The 27,781-nt window shown below is 40.4% G+C and overlaps 1 protein-coding gene across 1 annotated transcript; it reads right to left on the bottom strand.

Moving 5' to 3' along the window:
* Positions 1 to 312: 312 nt before the first annotated feature.
* On the bottom strand, positions 313 to 14,889 carry LOC116330904 (cerebellar degeneration-related protein 2-like). The gene is made up of 6 exons (XM_031753367.2): positions 14,473 to 14,889; positions 7,342 to 7,454; positions 5,628 to 5,776; positions 5,377 to 5,541; positions 5,048 to 5,255; positions 313 to 4,122 (listed from the first exon to the last, which is right to left on the bottom strand). The coding sequence occupies exons 1-6, from the start codon at positions 14,549 to 14,551 to the stop codon at positions 3,355 to 3,357; spliced, it is 1,482 nt and encodes a 493-aa protein (XP_031609227.1). The 5' UTR covers positions 14,552 to 14,889; the 3' UTR covers positions 313 to 3,354.
* Between the last annotated feature and the right edge of the window lie 12,892 nt (positions 14,890 to 27,781).

Raw genomic sequence — 27,781 nt, 5'->3', positions numbered from 1 at the left:
CTAATTTTTGTGACTGAATAATTCCAGGAGTTATGCTATTAAGATGATTTACTCCTGGTAGGATCTTACGAAGCAAACCCCTTCCCCTTTACCCAGGACCAAGTGTCAAACTACATGACATTATCTCACATGCAACAGGATTATTGGGACAAGGACCTAGGTCAGGGAGAGAGGTTTGTGTGAGTGGAGGCCTTAGCGTCTGATCCGCACATACATAAACTATTTCTAGAGTCAGGAAGTGTTACTTACTCAGTTTAATTATACAACAAATACAAGGAGACTGAATGCATTATATAAATGCTTTATTAACAGGGTAAAGTAAGTCTTAGTTCAGTAATAATAGGAACTAATACCAGATTAGACTAAACATTAATGCAAATGTCTTATGAAGTAATAATGCACAATTTTCAACTGGATAATAAAAGTAAAGCAAATTAAATAAATTTATTCTGACAGTATGTTATCAACATTCACATATCGGCACTGAAAAGTAAAAAAAGAAAAGAAAGAAAAAACAAGAAAAATTTAAAAATTCACACAAAAATCAAAATACAGGTACAGTTTTAATGTTAGCTATTCTAAATACGAAAAGATGAGACGTCAGACATTTTAAGTGCAATAGGTAAGACATTACAGTACAGAAACCCCATGAACCTTGGTAGAATAATAAAAGGCTCTGGTTTGGCATTGCTAACACGTGTTCTCTCATTGCGCTTGGATCATTCGAAATGACACGAGCGCCAACCTCAAACGCACCACAGTTTGTTCACTAACTATTTTCTGGGTTGCACACAAAAACCATCATCCACAGTGCTTTTTCTTCCTGAAAACACACATAAGCCTTAAACACGAGTTTAGGATCCCTCCGGTGTTAGCTGTGTCTATTTGACCTCTACAACGCTGAAGAGCTGTGTATAAAATATTTAACCGTAATAACATTCATTATAACAAAGGTTTACATATAGGAGGTTACCAAGAAAAAAGGCATAGTTATTGTATATTGTGAAAAAGGTGCAATATGTTGCAGGTTAGCTTTATAGTTTGGTAAGACTGCTAGGTGTTAGAAAAAGCCCTGGTTTGAAGCCTTATACCGGTTACACATCTGCTATTAAGTGTGAATGACTAACTATATAAAATCTACTTCCTCACAAACCTTCATGCCGTCTTAATTCAGTGGTTGCCCCAGCAACCAAAAATCCTCATGCTTTATATTTACTGTATTCTGTATGAAAGCTCATAATGCCCAGGAAACAGTGAAAACAGCTATCTGCAGAGATTGTCCTTTTGCAACTCGTCTCTAAGACAGCAGCTTTGTAGCATTTACTGGGCCTATCACAGATAAGTCGGTATTAGCATTTTTGTTGTCAAATTTGTGCCAATATGAAAATTTTAAACAGAACATAGGTAGAAAAATATTACTGGGGAAGCAATGGGCTCTGAAAAAGCTCTTAGCACTGCCTGCAGCCAGGGTTGCCAGGTCTTTCATTTTCCTGCATGTACTTTTTAAGCACTGTTGCAAACAGCTGGTTGGGAACTGATATTCCATATGAACCTCGACTTTAGCATTTTTGGCTGTTGCTGTCTTGTTAGATATACAGTATTAATAATACTAGCACTTCAATCAACAAAGGAGGAGCACAAGCTGTTAGTGAATTTAACCAACCAGCAAGTCATGGTATTTTTTTATGAAAGGGAGACAGGTGAATCAGTGAAGATGCAAGGGGTTTGGAAGGTAGATGAGTTTAAGTCATCCAAAGCAACAGAGTGCACAAGAGAGGAGAAAAAGAGCGTGCAGGGAAGGTGGAGTGAGTAGATTTGTGACAGGAAGCTAGCAGTAACAGTGAAAGGCAAGGCTGATAACAAAAAGACAGGCAGCAGTACTGGAGGTAGCAGAGTTGAAGATACTGAGCTTTTATTTAGGTGACCAGGAGGGGACAGGATCAGAAGGGAGTGAATTAGAGGAATAGCTCAGGTTTGGGGGGTCTGACAGAAACTAAGAGAGGTGTAATACCAAAATGTATTACAGTACCAAATTGTAAACATGCTTATTTCCTCCAGAGGTGGGCATTTTTCCATCAGACTTTATGGGGACTGACTTGCTTTTGCAGCCTCAATTTTGGACCCTTCTGGCCCTTTTTATTTTAATGTTTTATCACATACTAGAAACCCCCATCTGCAGTACCTGCACCGTCTAATTGCTCAGTCGACTTCATGGTAAAGTGTCATGTTCAAATGAAATCTTTAACAAGTACTAGTTGTATATATGCTGATCTATGCTATAAAAACTGTGGATATATGCAGTGTTGTCCAAATGGCTACTTAATGTTTTGTTATCTTATATAAATGGATTTTGGCAGCTACCAGCTATGTTAGTGTCAGCTGGACGCAGCTGACACTAACATAGTGTCAGCGTTTCAAACACTTTCAACATAACTGTCATTTCACTAGTGCTCATCTCTGCTGTTTGACCTGCTAGCAAGGCAAGTGGCCAGCTATAGGTTTTGAGTACACTCAGTAATGTAGAAGACTGAAAAATAAAGAACATCACCCAGTATAAAGATAATTATTTTACTACCTAGTATTAGCAACAATAATCCAGTATCAGTGAGTAATCTCTGTATTATATTCATTCACAACACTTCTGCTTCTGGACAAAAATGACCCCAAAACCCACAACTTGTTATAACAAGAGTCGGGTTAGTGTTTATGTTAAATGAGCAGTGGCTTCATAATAACCATACAAACACAGCACTGGTATCTTTTTATCACTTTCCCAAAATCTCAAACTATTGAAGGCGAAGCCCCATAAACTTCCACTAAGCCAAAGTATGGTCACACACAGGAAGGAGGAATCTCATCCAGACAAAAATGCTTCACTAGAGTTAATGTGACTAGTGATATTAGTAAAAGTAGCACCTCCAGGTCATCCTTGACATCCTTGGCTTGTGAGGTGAGGAATCAATCTTTGTCCTATTATAATCACAGAAATGCTAGTTTAGTTCTCTATGTTAAAAGCAACTGGTCAGGCTCACAAGCTGTGTAATAGTGTTTTAAGTATAGTTAGTAAGGCAGTGAAGCCAGAACAGACTTTGGACCAGGCTGAAATGAAATTGTGTATGTTTGTATGTTTTTATGCTTAAATTCTCCAACTTTTACAGATTGATCGCATGCAAATGAGAAGGTTTCAGCTCTCGATCACAAGAGTCTGACGTGACCTCAGTCAACCTGAACCGCAATTCAATTTAGTGGTTTTAAAAGTAGCACCCTCTATAAGAATGTTCGCACCGGGCACCTTCGCAACCTAACACTGAACAAGCAATGATGTCACCGTCTCTAGAGCCAGTCGGTGTAAATTTAGTGTTTACTAGATTTACCAGATTTACCAGGTTTGCTAGCTTTCGCAGCTTTGGTAGCTTTGATGTCCATCTTAGTCTTCTGGATACGAGAGAAGATCTCCTTAAAAAGGGCTTTGTACTCTGGAGTGTTCTGACCCAGCCGCTTATCCACCGCCTCCACCTGTTTGCTGATGCTCTCGATGGCTTCAGGGGTGGATGGCGATTGGGTGGGAGTAGGGGGAGGTGCCACAATGGGGCCCATGGCACAGTCTTTCATAGACGGGTCCCTGGAGACGGGCCGGGAAGTCTGGACGCCGGCGTGACACAGGCTCTCTTCGTGTCGTCGACACTTCCCCAACAGCTCCTCGTACTTCTCCAGCAGGGCGTGGTACTGCTCATCCACCTCTCTTAGGATGGACATCCCTCTTTTCCTCACGCTATTGGCATGCAGAGCATAGCTGCCTCTCCTTCTGCCGGACGCATCCCGGGCCACGATGGCATTGAGTGCCGTGTCGCTGCAGCTTTTCCTCACAGGACTGGAATCAGGTAACGCCTCACCTCCAACACCTCCTCCACCTGCTGTCTCCTCCCTGACGCCTCCTCCCGTCTCCCCGACCTCCACTTCCAAAAACGTGTCGGTCTCCGGGGTGATACTGAGGACAGTCTGGGTAAGAGCCACGCCATCATCCTCACCGCTCAGCAGGAAAGTTCGAGCTCGGCGCAGCTGCTGAAGCTCCTGCAGCTCCACCTCCAGCTCCCGCACTCTCGCCTGGCAGCTCTCAGCATCCTGTGAGCACAACCAATTAGTTTTATTTCAAAGAAAATTCATTACCCACACTCCAAATAAAGACATAAATAGTACATCATAGCAAAATTCTCCTCTACTTATTTGTCTTTAATTTATAATCAACAAATCATCATTTTTGGATCAGTTGTTTATTAACAAGTTGTTTATTAATCTGCACACAGAGATCAGATTTAAAGAAAATTTCACACTTGTCCATAATCAATGACTATTTAGTTTGACAGAAGCAGAAACCTCAGGCTGAAGTGACTGGAAAAAAAAGAAGCCAGTGTTCAAGTGCAGAAACCTGCAGTTCTGCTAATGGCCACTTGAGGCTGCTCAAGCGAGCATGTACACACAGACTTCTACCTTAAAAAGCCAAACTTTCTTGCAGAAAAAATAAACATGCTTACCACTCGGTTATTTAAAAAAAAAAAAAAAAAAAAAAAGCTGAGTGGCATCTTATTAATATTCTATTTGTGAGGTAGCACTAATTATGTGGTATCAGTGTCTGTGTGACATACCTGAACAACATATACATGCAGCTAGCTCACCAAGCTAGCTAGTGTGAATGTGAACACTTGAATAGACTCAATGTTCACATGTGGTCAAACTTTTGACCACATTTGAATAGAACAATATGATCATGATTAAGGCCATAATTCTAAATTTGAAATCAATTTCAATATTGAAAACGATATTCCATCAGTCAGTAGTTTTCGTTAGGGATGTTCAGCATTGAAGACACAATTAAATGTCATAACCAATGAAATCAAATGGACTCTGACAAATCAGCACTGTTACTGCTAGCAGTTAGTTTCACATCGGTGGAGAAAAAAAAAAACTTGCTGATATTATCTTTTCTGCTTGTATGTTTTCTTATATCTTAACAGCCAAACATGCTTAGTGTATTATTTTTGCACCCCACCTGCACCCGTGTCTGCAGCCGGGAGAACTCCGATATCAGGAGGTTGCACTCCCTCTCCACCCCTTCCCTGCGGCTCCTCTCGGCCCGGACAGCAGCTCTCAGAGCCGACACCGCTTCCCTCAGGTGCTGGTTCTCCTCTTCAAATGGCTGACGCTTGGCTTCCATAGTAAAACTTTCAGCCCTGCCCACTACAAACTCGTCCTCATACCTGACAAAATAACAGATGAGACCAATTTTTAGCCGTTTATTGCTGGCATGCAGTGTTTAAGTGTGACTTTAAATAACTACTTTCCTCTTCTTTCTCATTCTATGGAAGACAAAACAGGTACCTGGGTGCTGTGCAAAGCTCCCTCAGGCAAGGGAATGAGTGGATGGTCTTGCGTCGCTCTCTCTTCTCCCTCCTGACCCGCAGTTGCTCCATGGAGCGAAGCTGCTCCACCTGCCCTGATAGAGACTCCACCTGGTTCTGCAAAGTCTCAATAGTCCCCGTTAACCTGGTGCATAAGAGAGGGCAAAGCTTTATAAATGAATGAAAGAAGATCAAAAACATGAAAAAAGGAAAGCTCCCAGTCCCGTTCACCTCTCGATCTTTTGCTGCGAGGACTTGCTGTCCATCACCAGCGTGTGGTTGGTGCGTTCCAGCTCTCTGGCAGTCCCATCCAGCTGCTCGTACACTTTGGCATGCTGCTCGTTCATGTCCCGAAGAACCTCCAACTGCTTTGACAAGTACTGGAAACAAACACATACACATATTTAGTGCAAATCAAAATACACATCTTCAGGTGAAGTTCCAACAATCTTATAGATCTCTGAAACCAGAAGCTTTTAACTGTTACTTAAATGTGGCTTTCATTTACTTTTTACAGCACATATACAGGATTCTTCACTGCAATCTAACTTCCAGAGCCACTAAAGCACCTGCTGTACAGCTTCAAACCACACTGCATGATATCATTCAGCAGATGGACTTTACCAGTTAGCAGAAAATTCCTTACTAAAGATAAGCACATAAATAAGCATGTTTTATGTGCACGATGGGTGTTTCCACCCACTTTAATTTAATTCATGAATTACGCTAAGGCATTGTGTTGCACAGAAGAAAATAGTCTATAGCAGTGTAACAAAGGGACAGTTCACGGGTCACCTCATCCAGCTCTATTGATGAGCTTTGTCAAGAAAGAATAATAGAATAGAACAGCCCTTTATTTTCATTGTACATGCACACGGAAATTATGGGTGTCCTGTTCACCATAAGCTCAAACGTCATTCTATTCTAAAATGCTCCATTTAAGGCTGCGTTTTTTTAATACTTTTGGCTCTTTGTCACTGAGAAGTGTGAGCACAAAGGCTCCACCCACCTGCTGTTCAAATATTCTCTGCACCAGGAGCAGCAAATAAATAACAAGCTGGCTCAAAGAAAACTAACGAAAGTTTGTTACAAACTGTGAACCAAGGAGTTGCATCAAGGTCCAGTATAAGGTAATTTGATTAGATTCAATTATCAGTCATGTAGAGCTACTTTACTAGAGTCTAGGAACAAAAATATGTGTACAGAAATTAAGAAAATAGGCCTCCTGCCAAACATACTGTCTGGTGGTTCGACACAGAGGAATGTAATAGCGGAAGGCTGCGGAAAATGCAGAAGGAGAAATATGATCGCTCTTGTATTTGGAAATGAAGGCTTTTAATGGATCCATTAGGACATTCTGATAATAAGAAATTACAATAGTCTAGCCAATGGGTACCAAATGCATAAAGTAGTTTTTTAGCATCACTCTGAGACAGGAAGTTCCTAATGTACACAGCACTGGTTAGATGAAAGACGACAGACTTAAAAAAATACTTTTTATGTACAATTAAAGGACAAAAATAGTTCAACCCAGTAGTACTGGAGGGCCGAGGTAATGCCATCCAGAGTAAGGTATCTGGCAAGACACCGTGTCCCCTTCTGACACAAGTAGAAACCAACAGGCTATGTGCACTTTAATGTCTATAAGCTGACTGGTGTCATGTGGCATAAGGAAAACAGCTGGGTGTCATCTGCATGTATGTAAATGTTTGCATTGTCACCTAATGCTATTGCCGAGTACAGAGCTCTGTGGGACTCCATAACACATTTTTTGTATTGCAGAAGAGCTGTTGTTGCCATGAGCTGTGAACTGTGATCCCTGTGACATGTTACACTTCCTGTAACAATTCTGTTCACTTCTGTTACTGAGTGCCCTTGAGCTGGCAGTCCTGTGATTTGAGCTATATTAATTAATGTAATATTTGCATTGCTCTGTGGTCCACACCTCAATCTCTTGCACTTGCTCTTCATTGGTGATGTACATTTGCTGCAGAGAGTCCTCCAGCTCTTTGTTCCTCTCCAACAGAGTCTTTCCCAGCTCTGCTGCCAAGTGGAGATCTAGAAATGAAAAAGGAGCAGATGAAACATTTTTAAAGACAAGGAGGCAGATTGAATGAGTGAAAGCAGAGAACAGGAAGGGAGAGGTGTGAAATGAAGTGGATGAAGAACTAAGGCATAAATATTAACGGGGGGGGGAGGGGGGAACCTAAAAGAAGAAGACATAGTGCAGCTGCACAATTTAGAGGACTTCTGTCACGTTTAACACAGCACACAGCTCTATTTTAAGCAAGGTTATAACTAGAATGATCCATCACATCGCTGTAGTCTGCCCCGGACCAATTCAATTACAGAGGGAAGACAGCGAGGCAGTGCTCCTCCCTGCGGCACGTCTCCCTCCAAGCCTCCTACTCTCCACTGACTGAATACGAAGGTCACAGATTGGAACCCAGATTATTTGGAGTGACACATCTCCGCTGAGATTAAGATGAGAATAGAGATTTCACTCGCTGGGATGCTGGAGGCTTTTTCTTAGAGAGACAACTTACTGTGACTTTAGCACATTTTAGTGTTTTATTTATACGTCCAGGCTGCTAAAATACTCCAAATTAAGATGAGCAGCATCACACTCCACTTAAACTGTGCGCTGACTCAGCAGTACTGATGGCCTACATTACTGGCTCTGAGTCAGCAAAATGTGGCTTGCAGCCTCTCAGAAAGTGAAGGACTAAACAGCCAACAAAGTCATCTGTCATGCAGTCCAGCCTCTGGCTTAAGTAATGAATAGTGAGCAAATGGATCAATGCCAGGCCATAATACATCCAAGCAACTAATGACCTGCATCACTGCAACATTTTCCTATTGTTGCAAGCACATAAGCAGGAGTACACAGAGTAACCATGCTGTTCCCCCATTAGATCGGATATATACTCATCATATTTGTATGACTGGTGAAAATTACTTTATGATCATCTACTTCTAAAACACTTTCTAAATGTATTTATTGCATTTGTTTTTTTTGTTGTTGTTTCAAGTAATTCTACATTACATTATTACATCTTTCCATTTGGATACTGTCTAGACAATCAGTCTAAATTGTATTTAACGTTTAGTAGTTTGTGGTTTCATTTTAAGGGAGAGAGACAGAATATGAACCACAAATCCAGAGAAAAACAAAAACACATGACATAAAAGTTATAAATTGATTTGCATAACATTGAAATGAAAGCAAAACATGACTTAGTAATTGGTAAAGAAATCTAAAGATTTTATTTTTGATAGGTATTTTGCAAGGCCACTCCATGACCTTAATATCCTTCCTTAATATCGACTCCTTTGCTGCTGTGGGGGTATAAAGATCCACCCATGACCCATCTGCATTGTTCTAGTTGAGGGAAGAAGTTTCTCATCCAAGATTTTATAATACATGGCCTCTCCCGTTGGCTTGTCAATGTAGTGAAGTTGTCCTGTACCCTTAGCAGGAAAACAGCCGCAAAGCATAATGTTTCCACCTCCGTGCTTGATCAAACACTATGCGTTGATGCCAAAGAGTTTGATTTTGGTTTTGGTTGGGCTGAAGGTGTCTGACTGATTGACTGTAATCTGTGTGCCACATGGGCACAAAGCCAATCTGTGGGAGACAGATTTCTGGCTGGTTTGTAGGGAATTAAAAACTTATTTCAATGACATGCAAATCAATTTATAATTTTCATGTAAAGTGTTATTTCCTGATTTGTGGTTTATACTCTGTCTCTCTCCATCACCATGAAACTGCCATAAAAATTAGCACAATTTTACCCTAATTAGCACTTCTCTTATAAATATAAAGAAAACGAACCTGCATTTTTCAGAAATGAAAAATAAAACCAGACAACCCAAAAGTGTTTGTGTCTACATTAAGATGTCGAAGGGGATTTGGCTGATGGAGGGAGAGTTAGCGCTACACAGCCTAAGGCTCAGTATCAAGACAACAACAGAGGAAGAGGAGGAGGAGAGAAAAAGAGGAGGAGGAAAACAAAGTAAGAGCGGAAGTGGGGAAGAGGGCCAATCGATGAAACTCACTACACAAGAAAACAACTTTGCAAGTCAATAGCTGTCATAGACAACTGTTTGCTCCAGACAGACCTGAAATTGACCCACAGGTGACATCACTGAGGCCGGAACGCCGACACAATTACATCATGCATGAAGAAGCTATCCAGACAACCCATGCAGCCAGCTGCCAGTGTGTCAGTACTTTAGAGAAAAATAAAAGTTTATTTTTAGGAGTGTGTGAATACATCTGCAGTCGAATCCATGCATTCGGTACAATACGTGGTGATGTCTTCCACAGGCTGCTTTTTTGGGTAGGTGCGTATCACCCATGAGACTCACTGGAATGTGGAAAATAAGACTTTTGGTTCCTCTTTTCCAGTGTTTCAGACTAAATTTGTAACAGAAAATGCACTCGAAACATTCACCAGACAGAAGACCTACGCCATAGTGCTTATACGGGCTGTAATACTGACTGCAATGATGCATACTACATGGCAAAGTAGCAATTTATAGAAACCATTTATAAAAACGTCCTGGGATATTGCTCTCTACTCCTGAGTGATGTAAACAGTTATGATGTAACAGGAGTGCTTAGAGAGCTCTCTCATCAGATGTATGGCAAGCAAACAGCCCTCCAGCCTCAGCTGGTAGAGCCACTTATTCGTTTCTTGGTCATCAGCCAGGAGAGGCTCAGGCTAACACACAATAAACCCAAACAAAGAAGCATCCCAATTACACGTCTGCATCCTTCCTGCTTTCTCCTCCTTTAAGAGTCGAAAGCTGAGACGTGACATCATGAGTAGTTTGTACAGTTACACGCCTAGTTTAACACCTGCCACATCTAAACACAAACTGAGACTTTCAGTTTGTTTTCACTCAATGTTCACCTTCATTTTTATTGTCTCTTTTTCGCTCATATAGCACTTTTTGTTCTTTCCTTCATTTAATCTATTCACTCAGTATATACTGCTCATTATGAAAGTCACTTAAATATGAATGATGTTTATTTCTCCAGTTGGATAAACAGGGAAATAACTCTCTGTCAAGATAATCCCACACCGCTTCAGTAATGCTGAGGTCCAGGCAAGACTCAGGTGTGTTTTTTCCATCCAAGTATGCTTTTACTGCATTGGCAGCGTGTTTGCAGTTTTTGTCATGCTGAAAAATGATGCCAATTTATAGTTGTTCAAAAGCTGACTGTACTTTTTCACAATGCCATTGATTTTAATCCCCAACACCACTGGCTCAAATACAGCCCCATGATGCAACTTGCATATTTTAAAATATGCACCTCTCATAAAAATCTGATTATAAGATAAAAACAGGTTCAGCCACTTCTCTTATCTTCACTGACAATATAGACACGTGCACACTTGTTTTAATATCTTAGTGAGGACGTCTAACTGAGATAATGCTTTCCTTAGCTGCTTACCCTAACCATCGAAAATGAATCCCTAACCCTTAGCCTAAACCGTAACCTAACCATAACCTAATCGTAAACCTGACACTAAAACCACATTTTTAGGCTCAAAAATGCCTTCAAAATCGTGGGCACGGGCATTTTGGGACTGTTGGTCCTCACAAGTATAGTAGCAGGGCAATTTTCTGTCCTCATAAAGACGTCTAAACATGCATACATAAGCCAGCAACCTCCGGGAACAACTGCCAGCCAGTCTGAAAATATACATTTTTTCCATATCACCTTTCGATTGCATCATGTACAATAGCTCTTGAGCAATCTGCACGTGAGCTCACGTGAGAAACCCTAAAAGGACGAGAAAGCTGTCTGCAACTCAGCTAAAAAAGTAAAAAAAAAAATGTGATAAAGTAGGGTTGGCTTTAAGGCAGGCCTACACTGTGATTGAGAAGAGGTTACCATATGAACTGACAGTGATCCTTGGTCAAAGACGGTGATGGCAAAAACAGGCAAATACTACTAATACACAGTCTAGAATCTTTTAGCAATTCTTATTAAAAACTACTAAAAAGAAAAATATCCTAATTTTATCCACCCACTCTCCCACCCAGCTACCAGGTGAGGAGCGGGGTACACCCTGGACAGGTCTCCGGTGCAGAAAGAAATCCTCATTTATGCACATTTTTACACAACACTTCCGCGGTGAGAGTCATCCCAAAGAACAACAACTTACAGTGATTCTTGCATGACAACAAGGTAATACGATGAGAGTGGTGTGCCCATCCAAAGGACTCGATGCACCTAGAAATGCCACACGACTGAAGATGAACTGGGGCAGTCAGCACTTTGTAGCCCAGCACTGTTCAGAGAGCACTGACATCCTCTCTGCTCCATCAAACACAGATTTCTCTGCACGAAGACACAACTCGTTTCTCTGGCTCCAGCCATTTTGACTTTTGTTACACTTTCATTCCTCTCTCACACTGTCACTCTGATTTGCCTCGTCTTTGTTCTAATTTCACTCTTTTCTTCTTCATCATCTCCCAAAATAAAGCCAATTAAAGATCTGTTTTAACCCTCGGTTTCCCTGACATGTGACACTTTGTGCACGGGAAACAAGTTTGCTTATCAATCGATGACATCATTCGTGTGTGCATTCGTGTTTCTAGTCAGGTAAAATCACAGCATCAGCACCATTTAACATTAGCCAAGGGAAATGTAGCTTAGCATTATAACTAGATGAGCAGAGAGCAGGTGATTGAGAGATTATGCACGACAGGAAATGAGCTAAGTGGTATAGAGAACATGAAGACTCACAGCTGTGGATAAGTCCTAAAAACATATAATTATACAAGTCATTGTGCTGAATGATCAGGTTCAGACTGGTTTCAAACTCGCTCACGAATATCTGCAGATGTTTCATTCATCAATAAATAGACTGTTTGACTTCATTCAAAATGTAATTTCCTGAGTCACCGAGATTTAAAAGCTCCCTGGAAATGGAATGTAAAAAGCTGCCGTCATTCAGATGTAAACCGGCTGATACAGGATCCATCTGCCGCAACATCAGCTGCAATTTGTATGAACACTGAAATACATTTAAAAGACTTAGTAAATGTTTACTGTATCTTCAGCTCATTGGGCTTTACTCATTTTTTGTCATATATACAGTGTTATAATAGGAAATCCTCATATTAAACATGGCAAATATTTCAAATAATAAAGTCAGTGTATGTACAAGCTTCAGACTTGATGCTAAATGCACCAGTGTTTTCTCCTCTTGGCACTGTATGATGTCAGTAACAGAGGATATTCCTAATATGGTCATTCAAGGCACACAGCTCCACCCACCAGCTGTTCAGACTTTATGTTTACAATGGGCAGCCAATCAGAAGAGAGTTGGCCAAACTGAACAGCAACAATAATTTGAGGGACTTCACCAAGGGCCCAATATAAGAGGAGTCAGTATTATTTGGACTTGTGGAAAGCTGCTCTAGAAGAATCCAAGAATAAAAATGTGGAGCTGGAAATGAGGACATTAGGTCTTCTTTAAATATAACAACACTGACAGTCGAGTCCCTTATGTTGTTACTGGGTGGAGGTCATGGTGTTAATGGAAAGACGCAGGTTAATTAGCTGGCTTTGAACTGGAAGGTTATTGAGATTTTTCCTTCACAAAAGCTAGTTCAATCAGAATAATGATTTTCAAAATGCAATTCTTTTTCTTTCATTCATTTACTTTAAAGAAAGTCTGAAAAAAATATCTCTTTGTTTTATCTTATTTTATCAGCCCTAGTGACTGATAACTAGAGGTGGCAATCACTAGACATCCCACGATACGATATTATCACTCCCCCTTATTCGCCATATTGCAATTTTTTTGTCCTTAAAATTAGACTTTGTCACTACATTTTTTTATCCAGTAAGATAAAGCTATCTCACATCAGACAACCATCTCAACACTGTCACTAAAACCTGCCATAAATGTCACCATAACATGCAGTTAGTAGTTTAATGGTTGGCAATTGCATGCTATCTGATAATACAGCCATTAACAGTGGTAAATCATTGAAAAATCACATATCTGTTGCCATCTACATGAACAGCAATCTAACTATTACATTTCTGCTCAGTAACCTTCCTGTTCTTGAGGAATATAACAGAATACAGGCAGCTGGCAGCCCACTCAGTTGTACTCATTGACTAAGACTCATGCAGACTGATGGCAACATGTTGGCAATCTGTCTGCATTCATAAATTAGACAAATCATTCGCAAACCTTTGACAACCTCACTGAGGATGATTACAGTCGGTCCGAGTCAGACTGCGACTGTTTGCAGAAAGGTTTTAATTGCCTTGCAATCAAACGTTGTCCTGCTCTCTGCAGCCATTTAGTCCCCATCTATTAACTTGCTCCAAATTAGGAGCTAATTTTCTCAAGCTAGCTGTTTCTAGTATTGGTTTCCTCAGGGTGGTGGTGCATGCCCCAAAGTATTTGAATTTCTGTAATAAAATATTGATATTTGATTTTCCTTGTTTTTACTATACTGCATCGATATTCTCTCCCAACCTCTACTGATAACCGCAACATAGAGGACATCTGATGTCAAAATATAATAAAAATAATTGTGATGCAGAGGTTAAAAAATTGAATGGCTCAGCTATATTTTAGAATGGGGATCCCTGACACAAAGCCCTTAACAAATTAATACAAAACAAGTGGACAGAAAAAATATTTTACACATATCGAGCCAGAATTTCACCATCGGTGCATGCCTAAAAATATGCGCTTTAGTTCGATTAGGACTTCCATAAGGTGGACCCTGAACTCTACAGCTCCGGGTGCATCACGCTGATGCTGACTACTTCCAGGCATGCAAAGGCCCTGCTTGGCATGCTTTCAAAGCATTGTTGTCAAAGAAGCGCAGTCCGCTCCTTGGGAACTCCTTCGCTGTTTTTATTGATTGCACTGAAGCAGAGCAAGCAAACGGCTCCAAATGACGTCTCTGTCGTATCTCACGACAACAGAGTCTTTGTTCGAAGAGGCCGGCTGAGCCGCCGGTGCCAGAAGCTGACAGAAAGAAGGGATGCTGCGGGCAGGGAGGATAGGATGGTGACTTGTCTTACCCTGCTCCAGGTCCTGCTGGTCGTACCATGGCTCTTCCTCTTCGGTTACGAATTCCTCCATTCTCCCTGAGCTTAGCATGGGTTTCCCCGCGGTTTTGTCCGGACAATAGACGTCCTGCAGGAAAGGATCCTCCAGAAGACAGCGGTGGCTCCTAGAAGCCGGAGCTCTTTTCAGCGCTGTGTTGTGCCTCGACGTGTTTCCTCTTTCCTTCCTCTCCTCCGCGTTTCCTCGGTCACTCCCACTGCCCCCCTCTCATCCCCCCACCACCACCCCGCACCGGCTCATCCCGGTGCTCCGACCTGCCGCCTCTGCAGGCTGCGCCGCTTCAGGAGCCTACAGACGTGGCAGAGAATAACGGCACTTCCTTTGCAGCTGTTAGCGCCAGCATGCTCACGACGCCTTCACGTACCGCTCGTAACATCCGATTGTCTCCACTCGTCCAGCTTTTGTTCAAGTGCGCCCTCTACATTGATGTCAAAAGAGAGGTCAAGACATGGCATCCATAATTTAAGCTCATTAACAGCAAGCACAAATACTGCGGGGTGACAAATTAAAGGAATGTCTTATGAGATGTCTTAATATAAGAAAAATAAGTGCTATTTCAGCAGTACGTCTTGGTTTTTCTGCATTGCTGCTGCCGTAAAATGAAATGGAATAAAAATCAATTGTAAAAAATAAATGTGTACAATTACAGAAAAAGTCCTGATAGCTCAGTGGCCAAACTGTCCTGTAATACTAAACAAACTAACCTTTTTTCTGAGAACTTTTCTAAAAAAAAAAAAAAAAAAATTGGGAAAAAAAAGCACTGGGGAACTGAGACATTTTTTGCTTATGTCTTGATAATTCTAATGGACTCAATTCTTTATTTGTTAGGCCTGGGTATCAGCTAGAATGTAATACTGTGAAATTTTGACTTAAGTGAGGAATTTTGTGTTTCATCTCATCTCACAGGCAATATTATTAAGTCATCTCACTGTGTTGCACTATATATGTTGCATGCTATCATCACCACTAGAGGGCGAGCTGGTGTTTCATGCTTTTCATAACAAAATAAGTGGATCTTTCTTACAGTCCTGTGGGGAAAAAAACAGCAACACAAGACTGTTTACTTTCTAATGTTTTGTATATCAGGAGACTGAAAAAGTAATATAGAAAACGATTCCTTTATGTTATTGCTGCTAAAGATGGCTTTTCAAGCTATTGAATCATGAGGTGTGCTCACCTTTTCACACGCAGCTTTGGTTAAATAAATAATGGAATAGCATGTCATGCACTGTTGTTTATTAGAGGTTGAATTTACCCAACTAAGACCTACTGAGGACCAGTGAACCATGTAAAACCTTCCCCTGAATACAGTTACATTCCTAATGTCACTGTCCAGTAAAATGGATGACACATTACTTATTTCTTAGCCATTAGAGACTGAGAAAGAAGACGAGGAGCCCCAAAACTAGACCAACATTGCCCCAAACACACAAAGACACTTCACTCTCTTGTATCCACAGTGACTCTCCTGCCAGCCAGGTGTAATGGTTGTAGAGATAAATGAAGAATGCATGGTCTGACATACAGAGATTCCTTCATTTGTAATAGAGACCCATATGGACTCCTCTGCGCCTTTTTTTGCACGTTTGAGCTTGTCCATTTTGCCTGATAAAAGCTGTAACACTAATGTAACAGGATTGGGATTTACTTGTTGGTCATTTTTAAAGATGATATGTCAAATATATAGCATGCGCTTTCATTGACGTCAATTCACTCAAGCGCTTCAAATCCACTGACATAACTCACCCACGTGTGTATTTGTATAACAGTGACATCTACAGCCCTGACGTGACACTGAAGCTACAGATGGACGCCAGACTGGGTCTGGTCTCCCAGTCAGAGGAGCCATTTTCACGCTTTTTGACACTGTGACAGCCTGCTGTGAGCTGGAGGGTCCTCTGAGGAATGTGACTCAGCTGGGCAAGTAGTTCTCATGCATACACGAATACTTGGGCTATCTATACCAGCTGTTGTTCTGGTGACTAAAATGGGACATTTTCTGGGTACACAAGGGTTAGATTTGACCTCTAGCCCCTTTGGTGACTGTTGCACTATGACAACATGTAACATAAGGCTTCACAGGGGAGTCATCATCCTCCATAGTTGAATCTCTTTATTGCACACATTTATGAAGAGCTGCCAAACTCTGGCTACACAAAACAGTTTTGATTTAAAACAGACCTCTGCTCCGAATTCAGAGCAGCTTTGTGTTGGATGAAAACAGAGGGAAAATAATCAGTTTTGCAATTCAAATAGATGTTTTGTGTGCTGAAAGCAGTGTGTTATTTACCCCCATACATATGCATTATCAGCCCGACTATGGAGTTAATGGGCAAGCTTTTTGAGCGCTTGGTGAACTACAAAAAAAGGCATCATGGGCAGTTTTGCATGATTTATAAAGTGATTAAGACTATCACAACTCTGCTGCTCACACCAAATGATTTATTCCTCCATTCAGTCGCACACCATTTTCACATGTTCACTCATCTCACACTTCTCACCCACAAGCCTTCTCTTCCTTTACCAGACATGCACAAAAATCTGTTGCGTGCCACAAAATCACACAACTAAAAACTGCAGCACAGCCCTATTGTGCTGTCTACATGAGTCTCTTTAGAAAATGTTTAATGTGTTATGATCGACTAGCACGCAGCGAAAAAACATCAGGCAAGTCGTGACAAAAGTTTGAGCAGAAAAAGGGGAAGGAGTTGGAGTTAATGGAATCCAAGTGATTCAAAAACAGAAACTAATGAACTGAAAAAGCTGGTTTTAGACTAAAACTCACCACATACACATGCACACCTTTATTCCACAATACTAGATCAGCGAGAATTAAGTGCTTGAATTTGAAATAGAAGTGACTTTAAAGCTTTTTCCCCAACTAGCTGCATTTCATTAATCTCTGAAGCACTATTGATGACTGGTATGGTCTTATGCAGGCTAAAAACTAATATACTAAACTAAAGTAGTTATATGCTGAAAAAAACAAAAAACAAGACTAAACAAAGCTGGGGAAATATGCAATACTACAGGGAAGTCTTTAGTTTGCCTTTCCTTTGAAACATTCAATGCAAGCTGTTCCTGATGTCACAGCCCAACTAGAAGGTGAAGACAAGACGGGGTGGTAATTTAGAAAAAGACCATTTATTTACACGAAACATAAACTAAAGGAATATGTGTGTGTATCAGTCAACAGTGTAAAGCATGCATTGAGGAGTGGCAGAGTATGAGGAATGCAAGATAAAACCAAAAACACATGCTGTTGTTGAGCTAGTCTGAGTCTGGGAGACACGGAGCGACTTCAGGAAGGAGAGAGCTTTAATAAGCCCAGGTAGCACGTTCAGCTAATTACACTCCAATTATCTCCTGCAGAACAAAGCACAGCTCAAAAAAAGAGAAACACCTGGTGCCCAATCATTACCAAATGTAGGTTTAATTATTGCAGCAAACTGAAAACCAGATGACCACAGATGGTTTTATATTTGAACAGTGAATTGTTGGAAATTGAGGACAAGTTTTAGGTGTTATGTGCTTCTTAACATCACCCTGCAGTTCTTTGAATTAGACTGGCAAGAGTGATGTCATGAATCTGTGCATGAATGCATTTTTCCATGCATGCTTTAAATTGTTATTCTAAAAAAAGTATGACCACTGTCTGTGATTTTTACCAGCCTTCCTCACCTGTGCGGTCCAATCCATGAGTTTCCTTCCACCGCATGACGTTTAGTACTCACAGTGTTGTCCAGTTTTCAACTAATAAACCCAAAGATTCCAGGAACAGGATAACAAGCTACATGCTCCCTTGTGTCTGTGAATGTTTGATTTAATGGAAACAAGAGCTGATCCCTGGTGTACTAAACATATGATGTCAGCACAATGTTTAGGAGTGATGCAGAAAATTAGGTTCGGTTTAAATGAGACAAATGCTGAGCCAGCCAGGTCTCATAACCACTCAAGCCTAAAAACTAAATGCAAATGTTAATGTTTAGCCATTAATCACTGATTACATTCTTAATCCATTCATTCTCTTCTGCTTATCTTTATCAGGGTAGCGGGAATTTAGAGGGTGGGGGTTGGGACCAAAGGGCAAGAGGCAGGATGCACCCTGGACAGGTTGCCAGCCTGTGGCAGGGCTAATGCAGAAAACAGACAGCCACTCACGTTCACATAATTAATCTTTCATCATTTAACTAATCTGATAATCCAATCAAAAGAATTTGAGCTGCAACTCTTTCCTAATACAGGACGCAGGAAACATTCAAGCTGAAGAGTGGATGCAGCTCACTGAAGCTCATGATGCAAAGAGTGTTGAGTACACTATGAGTCTGACAGCGTCAGGGGTCACAAGGTTAAAATACGATCATGTTACTTGCCGCGTCTGCCCAAAACAAAGCCTGAAAGGAGACTGATTCAGCCAGAGGCCTTTATTCACAAGACCTCCCCACATCCTACACAGGGGTCAGTGCAAATCAGCCTATTGTTACACACTCATATGAGCTATCTGCCCCTAAACCACTAACCTTTTAAATCAGTATTAATGACATCCCTACTATAAATCTTCCACAATATCTGTAAAGGAGAAGATATATTAAAGAGTCCTTTAACTGAATTAGTTACTCACAGCCAGGAGGGAAATACTGAATTAAAAAAAGGAAATAAATAATAACATTTAGATGTGTCACATTTATCATACAGCATTTAAAGCTGCTCTCACTTATTTACAGTAACAGTGAAAGAGAGACAAACAGTTGCAATTTGTGCATTTCAGCATCTTTAAGCTAACTCTTAGGTTGTCACTAACTCCCATGCAAAGTTAGCAGCTTCTGGGCATAGTGGAATGTGTAACTCAAAGGCTAGCTAACCCCTCACCAAAAGACAGCTGAAAGGTAATATTAGCCCCTGTGCCAAAGGAAAGACCAGAAACCCAGCGTGAAAATCACATCAAGCTGATTTTTAAGTAATATAAACTCCAGTGGTGTAGGTTTGATTCCAGCTGGAGATCCAAATCTCCTTTGGGGCTGCATCAGGAAGGGCATCCAGTGTAAAACTCCAAATCAAACATGTGGCACCCTCATGGCAAGGGAAGAATTAAAATGGTATTAAATTAATTAAAATTACTGAGTACACTTCAAAAAGTACCTCAAATATGAAGTCAGAATTGCTCCTTAAAGTAGTTTACAATGATGAACTCGAAGCATTCAAACAAAATGATCGTAAAAAATATCAAATAAACCTGGTAATTCAAGTATTTTAATGGATATATTTGATGTCCTTAGAGAAATCTTCCATCACACTGTTCCTAAAGACCACAACAATAATCCTTCTAATTGCACTGCCATAAGACTTTGATGGAAAGGCTTTAATCTGCAACAAATCCTATTAGCAAATGCCCCAAGGCCTACTTTAACTAAGTGTAAGTTGTATGAAAAATACAAAATGCATTAGATGCAATCTGTGGTTCATGCATTGTTTTTCATATTCAGTATATCCCTCTGTGCTTTGTACTGGACAGTAGACTGAAAATGCTAAAATACTAAAGTGGAAGTCAAATACAAGAAGTATCATGTGAATCTATTTTTCACTGTGAAACACAAGCAGCGATCTGACCAAGACGCGTTATCTGAGGTTTGACGTTCGAGGCAAATTAACAGTCTTCAGTTTCAGGAACTCTGTGCTGCATTCTGGTAAACTTTTAGGAAATGACTAATGGTCATTTATGGATGAATAAGCGTAACTTGGAATGTCCACATATCCTCTAATGCAATTCCCTGTAATGACTCTCACCAAAGCTCCACAACTAACCCCATTTTTCTCTAAACAAACTGGAGAACACATCCTAGCCAGGCGGACTGGTCAGAAAATAAATAGAAAAACAGAAGAAATGGCCCGATTGTTCTTTCTTCCTTCTTTGTGAGAGACCTTCCAGTGAAAAACACCCCACCTTTGATCCGGGAGGAACTCCCAGGGCGGATATCAGGCGCACCTCAAGTCATGACAGTTTTCTCTTGTTTCACTTAAGTGAATCAACAGCAAACGCAAAACAAAAAACAAAGAAAAACACGCTGGTAAGAGCTAAGATGGCAGGACGCAAGAAGGATGGACACACACACCACACACACACAAACACCACCCCCTGCTTCTTTTAGAAGCAGCCTCGTCTCCAGGGTGACTGAAGACAAAAAAGAGGCCTTGGCACAGCTGGTCTGTAGCAACAGAGAGACAGAGAGGGAGGAGAGAGGGAGGAGGAGGAGGGAAAAAAACAGTGAATGAGTGTTCAGATGTACAGACAGGACAGAGGGTGAGGGGGAGAGAGAGAGACAGGGAAAGAGTTGATTTGGAAACTAGTTGGAGGAGGGAGAAGGGAGTGGAAAGAGTGAGGAGGTACACAAACTCTCTGAGAATAGGAGGAGAAAGTGAACACTCTCACAGGAGGAACAGTTGTGGTCATAAAAAAGAAACGGCTGCTGATCTGCTCAAAGAGTCATATTACGTCCAAACATCCAGAGCTGCTCTCTCTCTCTCTCAGTCTGAACTGAAGCAGGCTAATTAGATGAAGAGAAGAAGACCTGCAGGCACCACAAACTAACTTATGAGAAGAGAGAAAGAAGAGGGGGAGGGAGAAAACAAGCAGGAGTAAAAGTCACTGAAACGTTCTGGGGACTGTTTACTTCTGCCTTTGGCTCTGCTGTCAGAGAAGAGTTAACAAGTGGAAGTAGTGGCACACATTTGCTAAAGAGGTAAGAGCCTTTTCTTTTCTTTGCACATGTCAGCATTTACTGCGCTTTATGCCAAGTTTATACAGACTAGCATTTGAAGGCCACACTTACTGTACTTGTCATTCTCAAATGGAAATGCTTAAGTGCTGTAAAGTAAAGAAAACCAGCTACTAAATAAGCCAGCTTGTCTACATGAACCCCAAAGAAGGTGATTTCTTTGATTTCTGTTACATGTTTTACTCTCGTTTGGGCCTTACCAAACATAATGTGAGCGCAGCGGAAGGACAAAGACAAGAGGTTGCAGTGTGAAGAGGGTCAGCAGCAGAGGCCTCACATTCTTCAGGCTCACTCCAGCAGGTGCTTGGAATCAGCTGGAGGAGCTACTATAAACAAAAAGAACATACACATATATTCGCCCAGGGTAAAAGTATCTGTATTTAGGCACGTATGATGAAATAATGCAGTGTTTGGGGGTATTAAGTGTTAAAAGCACACTCTGTCATGTGGAACTGACTGTCAAAAACAAATATAACAGGAAATCCGTTATGAACTGCAGACTGATGTTTCATGACTAAAGCAACAGAACATGTCAAGTATGACAACCACAAAAAAAGAAAAAAAAAAAAACAACCTATAGTATATGTGGTGGCACTTCCTGATCTGATAAAGAATAAGAGTCAGTAGAAATTCAGAATAATCACATAGTTTTACTTAGAGTTACGCACACATTAAACTAAACAGATTTAATACATTAGTACAGTACAGCATATGTGTATAAGCATCACTAATAAACAAAAAGTAAGGCTTTAATATGCTTTAAGCTTTAATATGTACAGTTTGCAGATCATCATCATCAGTTTTGACAGATGTGGTGTTCCACAGGGTTCTGCGTTGGATCAAAAATCCATTATTTAGTATAGTAATGATATAAGTGCAGTATCTAATATATTAAATGGTTGACAATGACATGTTAAATCTGCAAAGGTAGTTTGACAGAAACAAGTTGTCACTGAATTTGTTTATGGCAATGAAAAAAGAGATTAGTATATTAAACATATCTAAAATCAGTGTGTACATGACTATGTGGTTGTACAGTTACTGAAAGACCACTCTAAATTAGTATTTATTTAGTCATCCTTGGAAATAAACATACACCAAGATATATGGTGTAATACACAACAGAAAGACAGAAAAGCATCCGAGTTTAAACTAAAAGAAACAACACAGATATACAAAACATTGCATCCATACATAAAATAGTCAAATGGATTCAGACAAAAGAGATTCATACACAAATAAATAAAAAAAATAAAATAAAAAGGGGGTGGGGTTCATGGATAAATCCTGTAATCCATGACAAACCTTTTTTTAAAAAACATTTTTTGTGACTATGTTGCCTAGCAACAAACAGCAGGACGTCTTGGGTACTTTTAATGATTTATTTAATAGATAGATATTAACTGTTTAAGTAAATGAAAAACAGTGTTTTAAATGTTTTTACAAATTGCTTTTACTTGGAGAGTGTCCCAGTGTAACCAGTGTCAGTTTTATACACCAGTGCTGCGCTTCAGCAAGACCAGATGAGTTAACCGCTAGTTAGCATTGCATTAGCTTGGCAGGCGAAAAAAACTAGCATTGGTTAAACTTACCTATACTCAATCCAAGTCTATTAAATATGGGTGAGGGTTAGGACAAAGACAAAAAAAGTAAAAAAAAAATAATAATTTCGTAAACTCAATGAAAACAAGGCAATTAGAGAGTTTGGCCAATCAAAAAGTAAACGTAGATATTAAAAAGAAAAACTGTTTTGCTTTTTTACATAAAAAAAAAATGCTAGCATTGCAACAAAAATTGATAAAGCCGGAAGAACGCATTTTGTTTCTAGATTTAGCACAATTTCTTTATTTAACTACTATTTTAACATTATATGAAAATCCAGGGCTTTGAAATTACTATGTGACGTGATTTGGCACTGTGTTAAAGAGACTGGACTCAATCAGTACACACTTGGTTCCACGCCGATTAGTCGGCAGGTTTTTAGTCCATTCAGAATTTATCGGTGATGTCAGTGTCCTGTCGTGCTCCTGTGCCCTTATCGCCTCTGCAGCTTCTCCCACACACAGCTGCTCCAGTGCTGATGACAGGCCTCAGTTTTGAAATGCCAGGCCTGAAATAGTTAGCCTCGTTTATAATTAAACCGCGCACGCAGGAAGATTTCTCCTGTCTGTGGATACAAACCCACCAGGCCTGACACAAGCCTCGCACACAGTCTATTCACAAACACGTACAGCCTAGACATGTGGTCTGCCAAATCTCACTACACATACAGTAGACTAATTAGTGGTGCTGATATATACTGAGTGAGTACTTGGAAAGCATAGAGGATTTAGAGATTGAAAGAAAATATTTTTACCAGGCTTGAGGTGTAATTGCAGGGTGGAAGAGTAAAATCGGAGCAGTCCAGGGTGGAGCTGAACAACTTCTCTTTTTTTTTTTTTTTTTTAAATTTCTACATTTAGAGCTCTACTGAGGCCTTTTTCTTTTGGAAGAGAAGGATATATAACTTTTTTCAACTCCTGCACCTAGAAGTCAGCATGGACCAGCAGCTGCACGACATTTTTCGCAGGGTGTGGACCAAACTACAGGCTCTCCCAGAAGCAACTCCAGTGGAGGTGGGAGCCTTTGCCGTCCTCCTCCTCTTTATTGGTGAGTTTTAAGCACAGATCAGTCGTTCAAAATATGAAGGGAAGTCCTAAACAAGCTGTAATCTAGACTAGACTTAAACATGTTATGTGTTATATCTTAATCTTGTTCTCATGAGCACCTCTAATCTCCACCCTCAGCAAATATGGCCAGTTGTGTTTATGTCGTTTGCATTTCTGATATTGTTGGCCTAAAACCAACTCAAATGTGTACTGGTTCACTTTTTGACTGCTTGGACGCAGCCAAAGAAGAATTAAGCAATACTAACATATTCAATTCAATTCAATACTTTATAGTCCCACAAGGGGAAATTAGTGGGACAAAAAAAGTATTGGAGTGAACTGAACTGAACTGAATATGTAAGTGGAAAGCTTATATGGAAAAACATGTTTATTTATGCCTTACAAAGAAATCATTCACTTATTCATTATGTAAATCCTCTGGTTTGAACTCCACCTGTGTATGATAAAACTCTACAATATATCTGCTAAATGCTGAGTAGTTATTTCATTTCCACCTCCCTCTTGATATTGGAGTGGGAGTGGGAGGAGTGAAGTCAGTTGCCGGTGTAATGCAAGACAAGTTGATCCAGTCATAGGGGTCCATGGCTGAAAATTCATTGTTGCTAACACGGATGACATCAGCAACATTTCAGCAGTGGGTTGGCAGCGATGTAGCTATGCTTAGACATTTTGCAGTTACTAGTAAAAGTAAACCAAAGCAGTATAGCTACAGGCCTCACAAATAAGCCAGTAAACTAAAAGGTACTTAAATGCTCTATGTGGCAGTTGGGGAGTTTACATGTAACTCTCTTTTATCATACATGGCCATCTAAACCAGAGGCCTGTTGTCACAGTTTGGCGCTGTTGAAGTCGACCCCAATGCAGGACTCAGGAGACAGGACTTGAACTCAGAAAGAGCTTTTAATGCTGAACCGTGTCCATACAGGGAAAAAACAACACGTAAGGTGAACAGGGAATTGACTTGGAGGAAACACACACGCAGGGAACATACTGTCACAAGGGGAGAATGCAACAAATAACAGAAGGAGACGATAAGAACAAACCGTGTGATTATGGAGATTGGAAACACCAAGGAACAGTCAGTACGAAGCACGCGAGGCATAAGACTATCAAAATAAAACGAGGACTAACTAAAACTGAGACCCAGACTAAGCCTTGCCAATTTGACACAGAGACAGATGATAAACACATGGACAAGGTAGAAGGAACAAAATGGGATTACAGAAGGGGATTAACAAACCTGTCATCAACTAAAGCAGACAGGGAACTAATGGCAAAGAAGAACAGGAAATTTGTAAGCACAAAGAGAGTAAAGATAACACCATAAACAGAAGGCTATGGAGCTCACACACAGATCCCATCACAAATGCACAAACACAGAATGAACCTTCAGAGCAGGAGAACTGAACTAAAGGGACTCAGGAACCAAAGGAACAAATAACAGGAATAATAGGAAGCTAAATGTCAACGCTAAAGAATACAGAGTCATAAAGATAAATAAGAGTATAAAACTAGAGAAAACTCAACGACCCTGACACCTATATCACTAGGTTTTAGGTTTATCCAGATAATTTAAGGGTTAATTGTGGGTTATTCAGTAATATGAAGGCAGTTCACATAAAAGGTGGGGTATATGGTTTAGATAGGAAACCAATAGGTGTAAAATCACCAGTCACTTATTCCAAACAGTAGGTCTTTTCAAGTCTTACTGACCACTTAAAAGCACACAACAGTGCTTTTTTAATAACACACACATCCACGCTGGTTTGCCTGCAGCAGCTGTTTTTTGTGCTTGCTTTTAATAATAGTTAAACGTAAGTAGTTTTGTGTTCTTCTGTAAAAATCAGTCACCCTGCTGCCAGTAGACTTAACCTCCTTCATGTGCCCAGGTACACTAAGCTTGCCTGAGTATGCTGTCCTTGCTTCACAGTATAGGACCCAGTAATTGTGTAGAAAATTTCTAGACTCAAAATTCTCTCCCAGCTTGTGCTAACCCCACCCTGTGTCTCTGTTTTGTTTTTTTTCTCCCTCTGTCTTGTTTTCCTCCTCACAGCCACAGTTCTCTTCATGATATTACTCTCATGCATCCACTGCTGTTGTTTTACGAAGCCAAAGCACCAGCCCTCAAGAGTTCAACCCTTACACAACATCTGAGGAAGAGACAGGACAGAACACACCTAGAAACATCATCTCCATCCTTCTTCGGGCTTCTCTGGAAGAATTAAGTGGGTATCAAAAACAGGCAAGGATGGGAAGTTGGTGCCATGATATTTCCAGTACTGGATAAGCCTCCAGAGAGCCACACCACTGGAATCCAGCTGAGAGGCACAACTCATCAAGATTCATTATAAACCAAAACAATGAAACACTGTGTGGCAGAGTTTCATTGGCAAAGAGACACGGCAACAAAAGCTGATACGTCCTGAAATGTCACAGTGACTCAGTTATTACAAATGTGGTTTGCGATGCTGTTCACATTCATCAGGAATGTGAGAAACAACACGGACAGTGTACATTCCAACATGTATGTGTGCTCTGGACACAAAGTTCAACAGAAACATCGTTTTGTTCAAAAACAGAGCACCCTCTGCTGGCTCAGTGAAGCAAATCGTGCCAATGGAAAATGTGAATTATTCATTGTTTGATGCAACAGTTTTAAATGTATTCCCGTTATATTGTAAAATAGTAGTGTGACATACAGGAAAGGCAGTGTTTCTGAGACGCCACTTTTATGTGTTTTTGCTCCTTCTTGCTTTTGTAAATGTAACGGATGTTAAATACTTTAATTAAATAAACATTTCTTTGTTCTTATGCCTATTGTAGTCACCACAGTCTATTAGAGTGAGGATCAAAATGTCATCAGTGACTTGTTGCTCAATCATGCACATTCCTTATCACCAGAATTCCTCTTTGCCATTGTGAGTTTAAACATTAACCATGAGCTGTTGCTTTTACTTTGAAATGGCAGTCACCTGGAAATACAAACAGGAACTGTGCTACGTTTGCATATTCAGAACACCACTCCTGTGCTCGAAGTGAAAGTAATCTGTTATTTTGGACTATTTAAAAAAAACCTTCCAGTTCGGCTCGTGGATCAGAAAAGCAGTTGAAGAGTCTAAGCTTTCTGTTGTCGTACTCTGCTGTGCTTTCACGTTCTGTTAAGACTCAGTGAGCCGTTCACTTGGCAGGACATGGCGGTGGAGAGGTGAGTTTTTGAAAATGAATATGCTAGGTGACGAAAGCCCTTAGCATCTGCAGATTAATGGGCCGTGCCAATAAGAATATAACATATCTGTTGCTTAGATATTTGGAGTGTGAAATAACTTTTTTAGTTGGCAGATAATGTGCTTCTTTCAGCTCTTAGTGCCAAATGATGGTATTAATAAAAATTGTGTGAGTTGGTAAATATCAGGGCATATTTACCTGGTTTTCATCTGGCTGATCATTCTCTGTACAGTGCACTAGACCAGCAGAAACCCACAGGGTCACCTGAGGACTGGGTGGAGTGGTTCCTTCATCGTATGCATCAGGAGCCGTGGGCACTAGGTGGTATTGCCGTCATTGGAGTGTTTGTCCTGGTAATTCTCTCTCTGGTCATCTTTGCTCTACTGTACGGATGCTGCCGCAGCTCAGGAGACAAGAACACGAAGAGAAGGCAGAAGAATTCAAAGGACAGAGTCATTTAAGTGTATTCAGATAAAAGAGAAAATGTACACTTTTCCACTTTTGAATTTCTTTGCTACATAGTATGGGACTCTTTTTTTAAGGCTTCTTCAACAAAAATTTGAATGAAATTAAAATGCCCATATATTTTTTCAGTA

This window comes from Oreochromis aureus, linkage group 8 (genome assembly GCF_013358895.1).
Source record: "Oreochromis aureus strain Israel breed Guangdong linkage group 8, ZZ_aureus, whole genome shotgun sequence".
Taxonomy (NCBI): domain Eukaryota; kingdom Metazoa; phylum Chordata; class Actinopteri; order Cichliformes; family Cichlidae; genus Oreochromis; species Oreochromis aureus.
The sequence above is the reverse complement of the archived record's forward strand: the minus strand, read 5'-3'. Positions and strand labels throughout refer to the sequence as shown.

Bases quoted from the DNA above. Each gene is read 5' to 3' on its own strand.
- LOC116330904 (XM_031753367.2), bottom strand. From the start codon at position 14,551: ATGCTAAGCTCAGGGAGAATGGAGGAATTCGTAACCGAAGAGGAAGAG. The intron at 5,542-5,627 runs GTGAACGGGACT...CTTATGCACCAG, and splicing joins TCGCAGCAAAAGATCGAGAG to GTTAACGGGGACTATTGAGA. The intron at 5,256-5,376 runs GTACCTGTTTTG...TTATTTTGTCAG, and splicing joins GAGCTTTGCACAGCACCCAG to GTATGAGGACGAGTTTGTAG.